Raw genomic sequence first — 16,774 nt, forward strand, 5'->3', positions numbered from 1 at the left:
TAAAATGACTACATTTTTCTAATAAGTTTATTCCATAGTAATCACCAGTTTTAAAGTGCTGAATACTTTGTCTCTCTCCACACATAGTTGCATTATAATAATTTACCAAACAGTGCTGTATATTAACAGGGGAAGTATTAACTAATGGATTCATAAAGTCATCATGAAAATTGGAAAATCTGTAATACTTAAGATGGGTGGTTGAAAAGTGTTCTGAGGACTTAAGTCCAGTTTGCATAGAGAAGAGATTACAATTTAGCTCACAAAATTAACTAAATCTGTGCAAAAGAATAGTTCCTCCTTCCCCAAATCCTGCCATGGTCTTGCATCTCCCAATCCATACTTCAGTCCTACAACCCCTCCATTGTGTCTTCAGCTATCTAGGCTTTAAACTTTGAAATTCCCTATTTTAGCCTCTCCAAACCTTTTTCCTCCTCTAGGTCATCCTTCAAACTTTAAGCTTTCAATTGCCTTTACAAATCCATTTAAGTGACTCAGCAATTTTTAAAATGATTGTTTTTTTTTAGTGTCTTGGACATATTTACACTATAAAGACACCATATAAATCCAAATCAAATAAATAAAAATTGTTATTATTATCAATGATGATGGCTGGCTGAAGAATTCTGTAGACAAAGAGTAAGTTGGAAGAATAAATATTTTGAACTTCTATCAAACCTTGGATCTGAATTATGCTTACCTCATCTACCCAAAAGACCAAGTTGCTCTTCCTGAACTGTTATGTTTTTTACAGAGAGACATTTATACTGTTGGATGCGTAACATTTCTGTAACCCAATACATTATACTTGCCTCTTCCTTAATAGAATGTCATAACACCAATTAATGATAAATCTCCTTTACTTAATTTAAACATTTGATAAGGTACCTGTCAATTCATTTCTTTTTAATTGCCAACCAATTAGAAGACATGAAGATGCTGAGAGACTACAATAGTTTGTTGGCAACTAATGTTTTCTCATTAGGAGAAAATTCCTGGATGATTCAATGAAAATTTCAATCAATATCTTGCTTTAATATTCCATAGAGGTTTGCAACTTGCCATTTGCCCTCAAAACCCATCGCCCCACTGCCTTCAACCCTTTACCAACATCAATTAAACTCCAGTTTCATAAATCACCAATCCCCATTATCCTGCAATAGACGTTTTAGAACCAATTTCCACAATTTTTTTTTACCTATTCACACCAACTCTTTGTATATCACCATGACATTATCATTAGCTTTCATATCAGTCAGGCTCAACTCCTCCAACTGACAATGTAATCAAAATCTCCACAAGACCATTGCCAGATGTTCACAGGAGCAACTTCACTATATTACAGTACTGCTTTTATTGCAGGGTGATTTATTTGAACCACATCTATGAAGAACAAAAGTTTATTGGAGTGAAGCCTTGTTGCTGTTTCTGTTGAGCTCCTAATTATTTTCCAGGAGAAAACAATTGGCAAATTGAAAGGCTTTATATAAAGGTTTCCACTGGAGCAGCATCAATAAAAGGGTAGCTAATCAAATAAATGTATCACATTGAAACTGGAGAATATTAATTACTTTGAAAGCAATCCTGTTCATTGTTGACTGTTAATTTTCTCATATTGATCTGAGTCATGAATGAAAAGAAAATATTGGGAGAATTAGACAAGGAGGAAAGCAAGTGTTTCTGTTCCTTTGTAGTATTTGGATATCACTCATTCCTAATTACCCTTAGGTGGGTGGTATTGATCTGTCATCTTGAACCACTGTAGTCCTTGTGGTGAAGGTATTCCCACAGTGCTGTTATGTTTGGAGTGCAAGGATTTTGATCAACTACAATGAAGGAATTGAAATATATTTTCATGTCAAGACAGCATGGCATTTGGAGGGTAACTCAAGGGTTAGTGTGTTCCCATTTATCTGCTGCCCTTTTTCTTCTGGGGAGTAGAGGTTGCAGATTTGTAAGGTGTGTTGAAAAAGCCTTAGTGAGTTGCTGCAGTGCATTTTGTAGATGGTACACATGGCAACCATGGAATGCCTGTGGTGGAGGGAGTGAATGCTTAATACAGCAGATGGGGTGAGATAAACGTCCCTATTGTAATTAACTTTTCATGTTTTTTGATAATATCCTTAGAATTTAAAGCAGTTATTTCTACTACTGTGAATTCTTGACTTTGGGAAGAATTATGTTATTAAAGAATGGCTTAATAATGGTGATGGTGTTTCATATCATAGGGCATTAACAGAACACTAATAGAGTTATCCCATAAACCAGCTTAATCATTTTCACACAAAATCTAACTTTTATGTTCGAACCAAAAGAAGGACAACAGAAAATTAGTGTATTCAATAGATTGATGTCCACTTTGTGTTGCCAAAAAATTGCATGAGTCTAAAAAGCAAAATGAAGAGGAACAAACAGAATAGATGGAGTGAAACTATTTTTGTTGTTTGGAGAGTTTAAGACAAGAAGGTCTGAAGAGTGCAGTCAGATTATAACAAGGCAACATTAAGAAATGCATGATGAAAATTTGAAACACTTCAACAAATGGCAAGTGTTGCTTGTTCAGTTATAAATTATAAATCTGAAGTTGATGGACTTTTAGTAACTGAAGATATTAAGGGAAATGGGGATCAATCATGATCTTGTTGAATGACTGAAAGGTTCCTGGAAGGCCGATTGGCCTAGTTCTATTCAATGCTGTAACATTTAGAGTAATAGAGTCATGCAGCACGCAAACAGACCCTTTAGTCCAACTACTCCGTGCTAAACGTAATCCCAAATTAAACTTGTCCCTCCTGCCTGCATTTGTCTGATATCCCTCTGAATCTTTTCCATTCAGGTACTTATCCAAATGTGTTTTAAACATTGTCATTGTATCCATGTCCACGACTTCCTCAGAAAGTTCATTCCACACACGAACCACCCTCTGTGTAAAACATTTGCTCCTCATTTATTTTGTCAATCTCTCTCCTCTCACCTTAAAAATATGTCCATAATCTTGAAGTCCACCATCCTAGGGAAAGGACACCTACCATTAACCCTATCTATACCCCTCATGATTTTATCAACTTCTGTAAGGTCACCTTTCAACTTCCTACGCTCCAGTGAAAAAAGTCCCAACATATGCAGCTTTTCTTTGTAACTCAAATCTTACATACTGGACAAAATCCTGGTAAACCTCTTCTGGACCTTCTCCAGCTTAATAATATCCTTCCTGTAACAAGGTATTCAGAACTGGACACTACTCCAGTAGAGGCCTCACCAATGTGCTGTACAACCTCAACATGACATTCCAACTCCTAAACTCAAAGGACTGAACCATGAAGGCAAGCGTGCTAAATGCCTTTTAACCGCTCAGTCTAAATATGACACAACCTTCAAAGAATTATGTACCTGAACCCCTAGGGCCCTCAGTTCTACAACCCTACTCAAGGCTCTACCATTAATTGTACAAGTCCTACCCCTGTTTTTTGTACCAAATGCAATACCTCACAAGTATCCAGATTGAACTCCACCTGCCATTTTTCAGCCCGTTCACCTATTTGATCAAGATCCCTTTGTAATCCAAGAAAACCTTCTTCACTGTCTACAATGCCACCAATTGCTTCATGATTCATGTGTATCAGTCAAACTTTCAAACTCTACAATGTCCATTTTATGAGACTCATCATTTCATCAGAATTTATTTTATTTTTAATATGTTAATTTTTTAATATCTCTGTGCCAGGTAAAGGCTTGACTGATGAGTTGAGCAAATGACCTGCTTTCCCATTGCTGTTTATGCTGCATAAATACCGTCTCTTTTTAAGAGGGGAAGGTGCAATGCTCTAACTGTACAACTGACTATGTGGGACAGAGTTAGTGAGGATCGCACTGCACCCCACATCATGTTATAGCAAGTCCAAGGAGTGGCTTATTAGTACAGCATACTGAGCAGAGGGGCCAAATCCCTTGCATGCACTGCTGTTGCAGGAAGCTCATCACTAGAGCAGAAGAGTACAATTTACCCTAATATTCATCATACTTATTCCTACCCTGTATGCTCAGCAAAATTTGGAACTTGTCAGTGTTTTTTGATGCACATTTTGGAACACAGTTGGATTTCAGTTTCAAATTTTTACAGCCATTTGTGTTATGAAAAATACAAATATTTTGAAGAGTCCACTTTGTATTGTTAGCATCAGACACACTCACTTCACATATACCCTTTGTGATTTTGTAGATTCATACTTAGATAATTAGCCACAATCTACATAGATGTCTCTGTAAGAAAGACATTGGCTAAATATTTGTATACAGGCAGCATGGGGCAAAGTGAGGGGGTGAGCCCTCACAATTGTGGAAACCTTCAGAATTATTATTTTTTAAATCTAACACCTTTAAACTAGTGGGAAGTTTGAAGCTCAAACCCCAGACTCTGTGTTTAATAACTCCTTTAACGATTCTGTTTATAAATTAGTGACAACTCAAAAATTATTTTCTACAAGCAATCCTGTTTTAAAATCATAACAATTCTAAAAATTAAGTTTCATTTAAACCTCCTTGTGTTTTAGTTTTCAGTTGACATTTCTAGGACAACAGGGCATAACAATTTTCTTATCAGTAATAGACAACTGGGTTAATGTTTTATTACTAAGGGAAATCTCATCTTGTACTTTCAAGGAAGGTGCTGAATGTACTGATGAAACTGCAGATTGTATTCTCTCTTTAAACCATGTTGAATTGGTTTGCACTTTCACGACAAGATTTAACTAACTCCTTTGTTCTACCACATGTTCTGACGTGAATAGTTCTTCAGGAATTAGTACATAGCTCTTCTAAAACTCTCATCTATCCCTTGGTAGGATTACTTTGGAGTCATGTGGCAGAACAACAGCTGGTATTTATAAAGCACCCTTAAAGTAGCAAAATTTGCACAGGTGCTTCTCAATGACATAATCGGACAACAAATGAATGGAGACTAAGAAGGAGATATGATGGCCAGGACCAAAGATTAATCAAAGTGAGAAGTTTACAGGGGAAAGGGTTGGTGAAATCCAAAGGTTGAAGGAGGGAACATCAGAGCTTAAGGCCTACATATGGGATTCTTAAGGGTCTTGACAGGATAAGTGCTGAGAGAATGTTTCCCTCATGGGAGAGTTTAGGACCAGAGATCATAGTATCAGAATAAAGGGGCACCAATTTAAGACTGAGATGAGGAGGAATTTCTTCCCTCAGAGAGTTATGAGTCTTTGGAACTCATTGCCACAGAGAGCTGTTGGGACAGAGTCCTTGTATATATTTAAGGTCAAGACAGATAGATTCTTGGTCAGTAGGAGAAACAAAGGTTATGGGGAAAATGCAGCAAAATGGACATGAGGAATGGTGGATTAGCCATGATTCTGCTGAATGGTGGAATAGATTTGAGGAGTCAATTGGCCTCCTCGTATCTCTATTTCTTGTGGTCTTAAATGCCAACAGAGAGACAAAAGAAGTGGAATGTTCAGAAGCGACTAGAATTGAAGGATCACTGATGTCTTGGAGGGTTGTAGAGCTCTTGGAAGTTGAAGGGATACAAATAAATGCTTGGTAATTCAGAACTTAAGTAATGATTTTAAAAAATGAATTCAAAGCTTTTTGTCTTACACTCATCAGGACTAAGCACAAGAAAATCACCTGAGACAGGAAGCAATAATTTATACAGCATGAGAAGAAGGTCATGATTGGTTAGACTGTGGTTGGCATGGAGATGCAGCAGGACCTGTTAACTGTCTTACTTGACAGTCTCACCATCTTACTTTAAATTCAAAACAGACAAGGTCTTTTGTGTTTCTTTCCAAATAAATGCAAAATTGAAATCACCAATATCATATCCCTTTTTTAAGTATGTTAAAGGGATTGTGCAAATTGTGAGGATTTTCCTTTGACAGGCAACTCGAAGCTGTTAATATATGGACAAGTGGCAGTAGAATTAATTTATCTTTGCTTTCAAGCTACCTTCTACAGGAAATACAGAAAACAGTGCAGTAACATATATCAATTGACAGACATAGTAATGAATTATACATTTTTCAGAAACAGTGGAGACATACTAGCATAAATGTTGCTGCATTTGTTTTAGTAAATATTTTCCTTTCTGCTCAGTATGTTTAAAAGTAAAAGTAAAGAATTTGAATCAACAGGAGCAACTTGATTCATCAACTGTCTTTTCACACATCAAATAATTCACTCCATAGTGCTGCCATGAATCAGACATAAGATATTACTGACAGTATCTTACTTGATAATATTAATGTAGTCAAAATGCACCATGTGTTAAAACAATATAGAGAAGAGATGAGGTTGAGACAATGTATGACATTAGTGGGCATCCGTCCTATTCCCTAGTAACAATTATAAATGTGGAATTTACAGCAAATAACATTTCTGTTCAATATTTTAAAAATTGATCACACATTGAGCTAAAGTGCTTTTGAGCAAAACATTTTATCTGAACTATGAGTACAACCCTAAAATGCAAGAGTAGGCTAGTTGTCTCCTCCAACTTGTTCAACCATTCCATTTAAAAAAAAAACTTTCATGGAATGTGGGTGTTCCTGGCAAGGCCTATTTGTATATTGTATTGCTGTGGGTCTGGAGTTGTATGTAGGCCAGACCAGATAAGGACAAATTTTCTGGTCCTATAGGTCATTAGTGAATCAGTTGGTTTTTCACCATTACTGAGGCCAGTGTTATATTCCAGATTTATTAATTGAACTTAAAATCCACGAGCTGCTGTGGATTCTGAATCCATATCTCCAATGCATTAGGCTGAATCTCTGGATTACAGATCCAGGGATATTACCACCACTCAACCATCCTCATCCCCAGTGAGGTGATAGTTAATCTGCAATCAAAGTTAGAGGCCTGTATCTCTGAGTACTCCTGAAACATTTTGGTAATCAAAAATTGAAAAATCTCTGTTTTAAAATTACCATCAAATGTAGCATCACTAGTTTGGTGTAGCAGAAAGTTTTAATTGTTTACTGTCCTTTCACAAAGAAGCTGGTTCTCATTTTTAAACAGTGTCTAATACTCCTGAAAGTCATGGAAATAGTTCCTCTCATTTTATCTTATCTGTTCTCCTTAATGTCTGTGAATCTTTCAAGCAAATTCCACCTCAATATGTTTCATTAATGAGGTTAAAAAAAGGTAAGTTGTCAAGGATCAACAAAAACAATAAATTCAGCTCAGCCCTTCAACCCTCTAACTCTCCTGATAAACAGTCATGAATGTCCACACTATTTGTTAACACTATATGTGGTTCGTAAAATGCATCCGAACGAATAAATTGTGCGAACTACAGCTACCTGCAGATTATGCTTATCTGTATTTATCTTTATCCAGGTCTAGCTGGGAACTTCCTGATTTGCGAGAAGGCAGGGTTAAAGCTATTAGTGATTCTGATGGAGTGAGCTATCCCTGGTATGGGAACACCACCGAGACAGTGACACTGGTCGGCCCCATTAACAAGGCGTCTCGCTTCTCAGTCAGTATGAATGACAATTTTTACCCGAGTGTAACATGGGCGGTGCCTGTGAGTGAGAGCAACGTGCCGCAACTAACCAGGATTAAAAGAGACCAAAGTTTCACCACCTGGCTGGTGGCCATGAACACAGTCAGCAAAGAGAAGATTTTACTTCAGACAATCAAATGGAGGATGCGGGTTGACATTGAAGTCGACCCGTCGAATCCTTTGGGCTACCGTGCTAAGCTTGTTGGAAGGACACAGCAGGAGCAGCCTCGGATATTAAGCAGGATGGAGCCCATACCGCCGAATGCCTTGGTGAAGCCCAACGCGAACGACGCCCAGGTTTTAATGTGGAGACCCAAACGTGGTCTACCTCTAGTTGTCATACCTCCCAAGTAGTAATAGACGCTTGCAGCCGTTTAAGGGAATCTTCTAAGGCCGTGCATTTTTTAACACACCTCCTATTTCATTCAGCAGCAAGGAACGAGCAAGGTTGGAATTTTTTGAGGGGGGGAGGGGACATCTGCACTTGTTTGAAGGAGGTGAATGAAGCCTTTGGTTCGGTTGTACAACTCGGGATCTCACGTGGCTGTTTACAAAGGTCATCCGACTGTACAACCATTCTGGTAACACTTGATCCTTATTTTTTGTTTTACTTTTTTTTTGATAGGGCAATGTTGTCGGTCCAGATGAACTGGCCGTGGTGCTGAAATGTGACGGGAATAAGGTACCACTATTTTCTAACTGCCTGCGGGCCGTGTGTGGCTCCACAGTGCAGGCTTCAATCAGACGATGCTTCCTACTCTTGCTAACATGTCCTGACTGTTCGACTGATTAATGGATAGTTTTTATTTTGCATGCACCTCGTGTTGAGAAGATATATGGTTCGGAAATCCATGTGCATTCAGTTTTTGTGTATTGTGAGTAATTTCGAGCCTAATATCACAATTGTCGCAGTCAATTGAATGACTTTTTTAATATTAAAATGGCATCGTTTATTTGGAATGTTTAATAAGTCTGCATTCAAACCTTAACGGAGTGGGAGGGGGGTATCTCTCCAACTATTTTGCTGTGACTCTTTTTCAATCGTTAGATGCCAAAGTGGCTGGGAGTTTAACGCATTGTTGCCATGGTTTTAATGATTTCAACCGAAGATGTCTTTAGAAAACCCATGCCTTTTAATTGGGCACAATCTATGGCGTTTTTAATATATATATATGATGTTAATTTATCATTTTATTTCGCCAGTGCACAACAGCAGAGGTAGTCTTGTTTTAGTTTCAGCTCGATAGTACAATGGTTTTGATATTCTCCAATTTAATTCGGAGCAGAATATCATTTTGCAATATTTATGCTGGCTCAGCGGTCAAGACTTAAAGTCGATACTTGTGTTTGAATTCTATTTGATGTGATTTTACATTGCACCTTTGGCACTTTGGTTAAATCTCAATGCTCCGCTGAGCATTGCTAGGTTTGTTGCAGCATATTATTTATTGGTTAATGCGGGTAAGTATTAGGGATACAACGACCTAGTCTGGACTGAGCAATGAGAAGTATTAGTAAGGGTGTATACCAGTGGACGGCCCCCTTTTGTGTAAACGTTTTATTCCCAAAGTGTAAAGTGAGGGCTTGCTTTTGCTCTTCCAGCAGTGGGAGATAACCAACATCTGTCACCTCCGTCTGTTAAATCTCAAAAGAATTGGATTGTAATTGAACAGAATAATGTTGTAAGATTAGGGAGAAAGGACAGAAGAGCGGGACTAATGGCTGGCTCTCTCAGAGAGCAGGCACATGATGGGCTGAAAGGCGTCCTTCTGTGCCTAATGCTTCTATAATCCTGTCTCTGTGACTGGGGGGGTTGGCATGAATGTGGAAGTCAAAACCATTGTATTAAATAAAAACACATACATTTTAATTTCCCATCCGATTACTGTAAACATTGTATTTACCATCTAAACATTATCAGAATTGTGTTTTGGTATTTGTAAATCACACCATTTTATATATAAAAAAAGGTTTTCTTTAAAGCTGCAAATTGGGTCCATGATGTTGAAGTCAAATGCTAAGTCAAATGTATTTACCTGAGAAAATATGAATCGATATGTTGTGTTGCTGGAAAGTTTGGCTTTGCAGCGTGCCTTATAAACCAGTGAGCTCTGCTGCATACCTGGCTCTCTCTGGAGTACAGATGTTTGGCAGATGTTTGGCTCACTAATCTGTGAAGTGTAGGTTGAAAGGTGACAAGCTGTTGATTGGTAGATTGCATGCATTTTCTGTAACTGAGAGATTTGCACTTTGATTTTGTTCATTTATACTGGAATATGACATGTCACTTTCATTGCTGGAAAACAATGAAATAAAAATGCAATTTTTTTTCTAAGTACAATGAAATATATTAATTTCCATCACCTTTCATTTGGAGAGACCTGCATTTATTCAATCAGAAATTCTTTAAAAACACTCATGCTGTGAATCTAAAAGTAGGACAATTTTGTGTGGATTGTATTCACAAACAAAAAGAGTTACTTGCCTCTCCAATTGCATCCCAACTAAACTTTTGCATGGGCCAAATTTGGTTTATTTATTTGCATGCAGGAGAGCTGTATTTTATGAAATCTGTACTCAGCAATATAACTTTAGCAAAAGAGTTTTGATGAAAGGTCATCTATTTGAAACATTAATTCTGTTTCTTTCTTCATAGATGCTGCCAGTTCTGTTGAGAATTTGCAGCATTTTCTGTTTTTTTAATGACCATTAATTGTGTGATACATTTTGTTTTTTTTTGCCTGAAATTTCACAGTCAGATAATGCACCGATTACAGTAGCTGCATGAGAAACAAACCAAAAAGAAATATGCTTACACAATGCAACAGAATAGACAGCATTTGTTGGAAAAAAAATACGAATTTCAGATTTCCAGCATTTACTGTGTTTCTTTGTGATTTTACCGCTGCAATTTAGAGCTCCTCATACCCCATCCAAACTAAATGCACAATTTTCAGAGTCTGGTGGGAATAGTACTGATTTATTGCTCAATTGGTTAGTGCTGTATTGTACTTGGATTGCTGGGAGAAATTGCTTTTGAGCCAACAATTCAATTAGATTTGATATGTGACAGAAATTCAAATAGTACTTTTAGATCCATTTTTTTAAAAAAGATGCATTAAAATGTGCTGTGAAAATATACAAGATTGAAAGATACAATTAGTTTTGTGTCAACCTGTCAGGAGACCTACCTGTCTAGTTCTCATTTGCATCAAACTCTATAGCCCAGAAGTTTCACTGCATGATTTTACTATACAACATAGAATTCATTAATTTGAGAATACTTCGATTGAATTTTAACAAAGGAATTTAAGAATCCTATTGTCACTTTCAAAACACTTTGTGGCCTCGTGTGTGATTTTCAGTAGCTCTTTAACCCTCTGAGAACTTTGCATTTCTCCAATTCTGGCCTCTTGAGCATCCCCTACTTTCTTCCGAGTATCTTCCATGCCTTGAGCTTTTTCCCTCTCCACTTCTGTCTCATTTAGGATGCTCCTTTAACCCAACTTCTTTGGTCACCATTCCTAATATCTCCTTCTTTGGCATGGTGTCAACTTTCATCTGATTTGCACCTCTGAAGCCACAGATTTCAGTGTGTTAAATATGTTACATAAATGTGAGTTGTTAACAATGCAATTTACTAAAACTTACTAAAATACTTATATTGGATAAACATCTAAATTGTCTCTATGATTTGATATGATTTTTGAAAATTAACATGATAAATGGCAGTAATTACTTGATGCATGCATTGTCTGCAGATATGCATAATAGCCTTAAGAACTGGAAAGTTCCCTTGTTTAATCCCGAGTGTGTGCTGGTTTAGTTAACTGCAGGTAGGCAGTGATTGGAATATGAGAATTGGCTTCTGTGCCTGAGTTTTAAAAGAGAGGGAAAGAGTACAATTCCTGTTGTTGAACACTTCTCTGTTAGTGCATGCAAATAAGATGATTTTGACGACTGTATAGAGTTTAGTGGCATAGACGAAGTTCAGGAACTGCAGACCCTTGCTGGGAGATAATTGGCTGCTATGGACATGTAACCCAGCAAGTTGAAATCTTCAGGGAATAGGAAGAAGGAAATTAACAAGGACAATTAGGGAGAAAATCCAAATAAGATTGCTCTAAACAGTTTGTACTCAATTCAAAAGATATTTTAAAATAGTACAAAAGAGAGCCACTTTACATGGAAAAGGAATATTACATTGCATACCATAATTTAGATGATGAACTATTACAGTCTGATAATAAAAACAACTTCACAATAACATATTTAATGTACTAACATGACAAATCCCATTTCTTTAGCAACCATTGTTAATAGCTGTTTGAGCAATGTTTCTGAGCAATGTTGGTAAATTGCAGATAGATGAATTCCCCTGGGAGCTGGATTAAGATAATCCAAGCTCCCTTTTTTTTTAGGTTCCTTAATTACCATCTGAGAGACGATATTTTCCTCTCAACTGTCTGCACTGGATCCTCCTCCAGGTCCCTGGAGTGTCGAGGCAGATTGTAATTCACTTCAACAGCCAGCTGTCCTCTGAATAAATCAATTAACCAGCAGCTCACTTCTCAATCAATTGTATGTCACATGGATCATTGTTTGTAGATTTTGCTTTTGTCTAAATTATAAACTTTAAGATAAGGACAAAGCTAAGTGCCCAAAGATTCAACACTACCTTGAACTCCTGCACCTTAGACCTAGTAACAGAGGTATCAGTGATTTGATGAGTATTATATCTGCAGTTGATTTTACAAGCTGTGACTTGCAGAATAACTGAAACATCACATTCCAGTTTGATGCTTCAAGCCACTCAGAGAGGCAGGTTTTAAAGATGTTGCATGAGACATCTGATGTGCATGTGGAATGTACTGCCAGAAATGTTGTGGAGGCAGGTTCAACATGGGGTAAAAGAAGGCATTGGATGGTTATTTGGATGGAAGTAATGTGCAAGGGTTTGGGGAAAAAGCAGAGATTGGCCCTGGTAATGATACTCATTTAAAGATCTAGTGCAAACACAATGGGCGGAATGGCCTCATTCAGTGCTATGACAACTTTATGATTCTGTGATATGGTAACACAGGTATGCTGACTGCAGGAATATTGGGAAATTAATGTTCCAGGTGTAATTTTATTTGATTACGGAAACTTCATATGTACATTTTAAAGTGGGTCCAATTAACTGATTTTTTTTCCCCTGGTTCATGGTTCTGCATAATTTCATGAGTTTTGTGTATCATACTGTCCTTGACTATTTGTTTAAGAGTACACAGTGCTTCTGGTCTGTTAACTTTGAAGATCCCAGACAGTTTTCATTGACTTTGGCTATATGGCAAAGTTTTTACCTCATGGAATTTTAGTCCATGCTGGTTTGGAATAGGAGGTATAAGTTAGTCTTCAGATCCTGAGGGAAAATATTGTTGAGGTCTTGAATATTCAAAGCTTGAGTGTGATGGAAGAGTAGCCAATATAATTGCTAATTAAAAGAAACATTAACAATGATCCAGATAAAGAGATTATACCCTCTAGTTAGAAATAGCCAGCACAAGTTTTAAAAGTGACGATCGTGATTGACAAACCTCAGAATGGTTTGAGGAGATCTGAAGCATTAGCGATACTGGAAATGCAACATGCATGAAGTTTAGGAAAATCTTTGAAAAAGATTATGGGGTAGAGACAGCAAGTCAGAGACTGGAAATTCTGTGATGAAGCATTCACCTCCTGACCACCAACCTTTCTAAGTCATGCAAGGAGTGTGGTGAAATTCTCCCACTTGCCTGGAGAAGTGCAGCTCTAACAATACTCAAGAAGCTCCACATCAACCTGGATAAAGTAGCATGCTTGATCAACACTCTATCCACCACCTTAAACATTTACTGCTTTCACCACTGGCACACAGTGGCAGCGATGCATACCATCGACAAAATGCATGGCAGCAACTCATTGAGGCTCCGTCAACAGTACCATTTAAACTTGTGACCTCTGCCATTTAGAAGATCGAGGGTAACATGGGAATACCACTTTCTGCAAGTTTCCCTCCAATTATAAATGGTCCTGACTTAGGAATATATTGCCATTCCACCATTATCATTCCTCATTGACTGCAACTAAGGAACCAATGCCTTCTCACAGGCAATTAGAAATGGTCAACAAATGCTAGGTTTACCAATGATACTTACCTGCTGTAAATAAAATACAATAATAATTTTGATAATTACCCAGAAGTAGTGCTGATGCAAGAAGTTGATTAAACCAAAATATTGCTTTGCAGCACAGAGGTGTTAACAAAATGGAGGGTCCTGTTAAAAAGAGCCAGAGGAAATTCAGTATCGATAAGTGGCAGACAATGCATTTTCCTGAAAATATATAGATAATAAATATACTTTCAGTCGAAGTAGCCTCAGTGAATTTTGGGGCACAAGTCCACACTACTTAAAGCTTGCACCTCATGTCTATAGAATCATAAAAAGGTCAATAGTATTCTTGGTTTTAACATTAAAGACAATCTATTTGCTGCTGTCTTCAGGCTCATGGTTAGCAATTAGTCACGTTTGTTCTTGTTGAGGAAGGCAGCATGTAAACTTTGTGCTGACCCTTTATTTCAATGATTGAATATACTGCAGGAGGCTGCACACTGTCAGGGGGTACTGTAGTGTGCATATCTAAACCTTGTTTCAGCTAAACTGCACCTCTTAAGGGCAGCCCTGCTGTTTTGGAGATCCTTGCTGGATTGTGTGGGACTGCATGGGATGAAAAACAAGCTATTCAGCCCAAGTAGTTCATGCTGATGTTTATGCTCCTCAAGACACTTTTTATTTTTCCCTGTCTAAACTTATCAGCTACATCCTCTATTTCCTTCTGCCTCAAATGATTATTTAGCTTTTCTTTACGTCTACATTTATTGTTCATTTCAACCATTCCCTGTGGTAGCAAGTTGCATTTTTTCACTGTTCTTTGGGTAAAGAAGTTTCTTCTATATTTCCTGTTAGATCATTTGATGACTACCCAATACTAACAGGCTCTGATTATGCTCTTCCCCACAGAAGAAACATTTCCATTATCTCAAAATCTGGGAGAGACCTTTATCTTCTTCCCCAGCAGCCTACAGTCCATGTTCACATGAAGCTGCAGATAAAAAGTGACTGAACTATAGCCCTTATATTGACCAGAAAACTCCTGTCACTGCCCTGTCATGATGCAACAAGACTTCTTTCAAAATAATGTGCGACCAAAACCTCCTCTACATTGTACTTTCGAACTTTCACAAACTTTGTAAGGGTGAAAGTACATCAAAACCTCCCACCTGCCAGTTGAATGGCTATCCCTTTAACAGCTGCTAGTGACGGTGTTAATATTTTCTAATCAACCTGTTTAGAGATATTAACAACACCTCTGGGGTAGGTTGAATTTGAACAGACATCACCCAACTCTGAGGTAGGGACACTATCGTGACGCCACAAGAGTCTCTGTGGGGAAGATGTCTGTCAAACATTTCACCTGGGGGAGATTAGAAGACTCTGTTAATGCCGGAACATGCACTAATCCAGCTTTAGAGGTTATTCAATGTCACCTTCTTAACTCCCAGGCATGACTGAGGTGTGCTCATGATATGCCCATGTTAATGCCCTCGATAAGTTTGGCATATCCTTGGCTGCACCAGATGTGATGTATCTGCAAGAGCTGAAAGTTGCAGAGAGAAAACATAAAAACAGAAGTAATTTTATCCTATGCAAAACATAATTTCTCAGTCTATTATAGACACCATATTATAGTATAGATGTGATGATTTTAAAAGAAGGTGAATTGCAGATTCACCAAGATACTGCCTGCTGGGGGATGTACAAATGTGAAAAATGTCTTGCAATTGTTTTCATTACAAAAATGTACATTATGGTGGGAGATTTTAATCTAATTAGAATAGAACAGATTGTTCCAACTATTTGAGGAGTCATGGATGAAGATTTATTGATATGTGACTAAATGTAAATGAGTTAGAATGCAAGAAATTAGAAGTTACAGAATTTTGAAGAGTTATACATGCAGGTGCATAATGTTGGATATACTGAATAATCTCCAAATTAAAGCATTTTATGCTGTCTGAATTAATGTATTCAAAAATAACTCAATCAGTATTTGGTTGTGAATGAAACTGAAATCTATATGGATATCATAGAAAATAATTAATTATTGAATGCCTACAGTGTGGAAGCAGGCTATTCAGCCCGTCGAGTCCACATTGATCCTCCGAAGATCATCCCTCCCAGTACCATCCTATCCTTGTAATCCTGCTTTGTAATCCCATGGCTAATCCATCTAGCTTTCACATCCCTGGAGATATTGGACAATTTAGCATGGCCAGTCCACCTAACCTGCATATCTTTGGGCAGATAAAAATGATTTTATAAGGCAGCAGAATGCAATGAGTGCTGATGGGTCAATGGAATGGCAACATTTGTTGAAATAATTTGAATAATAGAACCAGTGGTAGAGGTTATTTATTGGAGCTTTACTGCATTGCTTTGGTTGAGACATAGTTTACAGATTTTCCAAGTAATTAAAATAAATGTAGTATAATCCACAATGGAAGAAACAATACACAGAATGTAACAGAAATATAGTTGATGGGTAAAATGGTCTTTGATCTGTCAGTTCAAATGTTTACTTTATTTCCTTTGTCAGGTCCATTGAGTGCTTAGTCAGCAGTGTTGTGTCAACAACTGCAATCCCTTTTTTTGAAATCCCCAAGTCCGTCATTCACACTTGTTGTGTTGGCAACAGATAGGTGAAGATGGAAATGTTCGGTCTCTGAGTGTCACCCTAGATGTGAAAGAATATTGTCATGTGAATTAAAGTCATTTGATTTACAAGGCACCTATCATTGTCATTGTTAGCCCCTCGAATGGCAGGTGACGTCTGCCAGCTTTCACGATTTGTGAGTACTCAGGTGACTCAGCCAACCAATCCTTGAGTGATAGGTCTTTGGGCACAAAGGAAATGTGAGGGAAGGGTGGGGCAGAGGGTGTATTGTTCTGGAGTCAGGGTCCTTTTCCATCTGCTTTTGTCATGTCTGCACAGCAGAGTTTATATGGTCAGTTCCAGTTGTGTTGAGGTTTGTTGGATGAGATACATGGCACAGTTTGTGGCTATTTCCTTACACAAACCAATACTGATTTGTTCCATTTTCAATGAGGCCTACAAAGTGTCCTCAGAAAGTTTTTCTCTGTCCTTCTTAATTTGTGAAAA

General features: G+C 37.6%; 1 protein-coding gene across 2 annotated transcripts in view; it reads left to right on the plus strand.

The window, feature by feature from the left end:
- Window positions 1-16,774, plus strand: part of LOC140479650 (protein FAM78B) — a 67,158-nt gene that overhangs the window by 3,525 nt on the left and 46,859 nt on the right. The window contains exon 2 of one of the 2 annotated variants that reach the window (XR_011961090.1): window positions 7,363-8,112. Coding sequence is in view for 1 of the 2 variants with exons in the window: in XM_072573581.1 (XP_072429682.1) it covers window positions 7,363-7,885 (523 nt within the window). In the remaining variant the exon portion in view is untranslated. Of the gene's footprint in view, window positions 1-7,362; window positions 9,825-16,774 lie in introns of those variants that run through there. The other variant, XM_072573581.1, reaches the window with a different exon arrangement.

Source organism: Chiloscyllium punctatum, chromosome 7, assembly GCF_047496795.1.
Source record: "Chiloscyllium punctatum isolate Juve2018m chromosome 7, sChiPun1.3, whole genome shotgun sequence".
Classification (NCBI taxonomy): domain Eukaryota; kingdom Metazoa; phylum Chordata; class Chondrichthyes; order Orectolobiformes; family Hemiscylliidae; genus Chiloscyllium; species Chiloscyllium punctatum.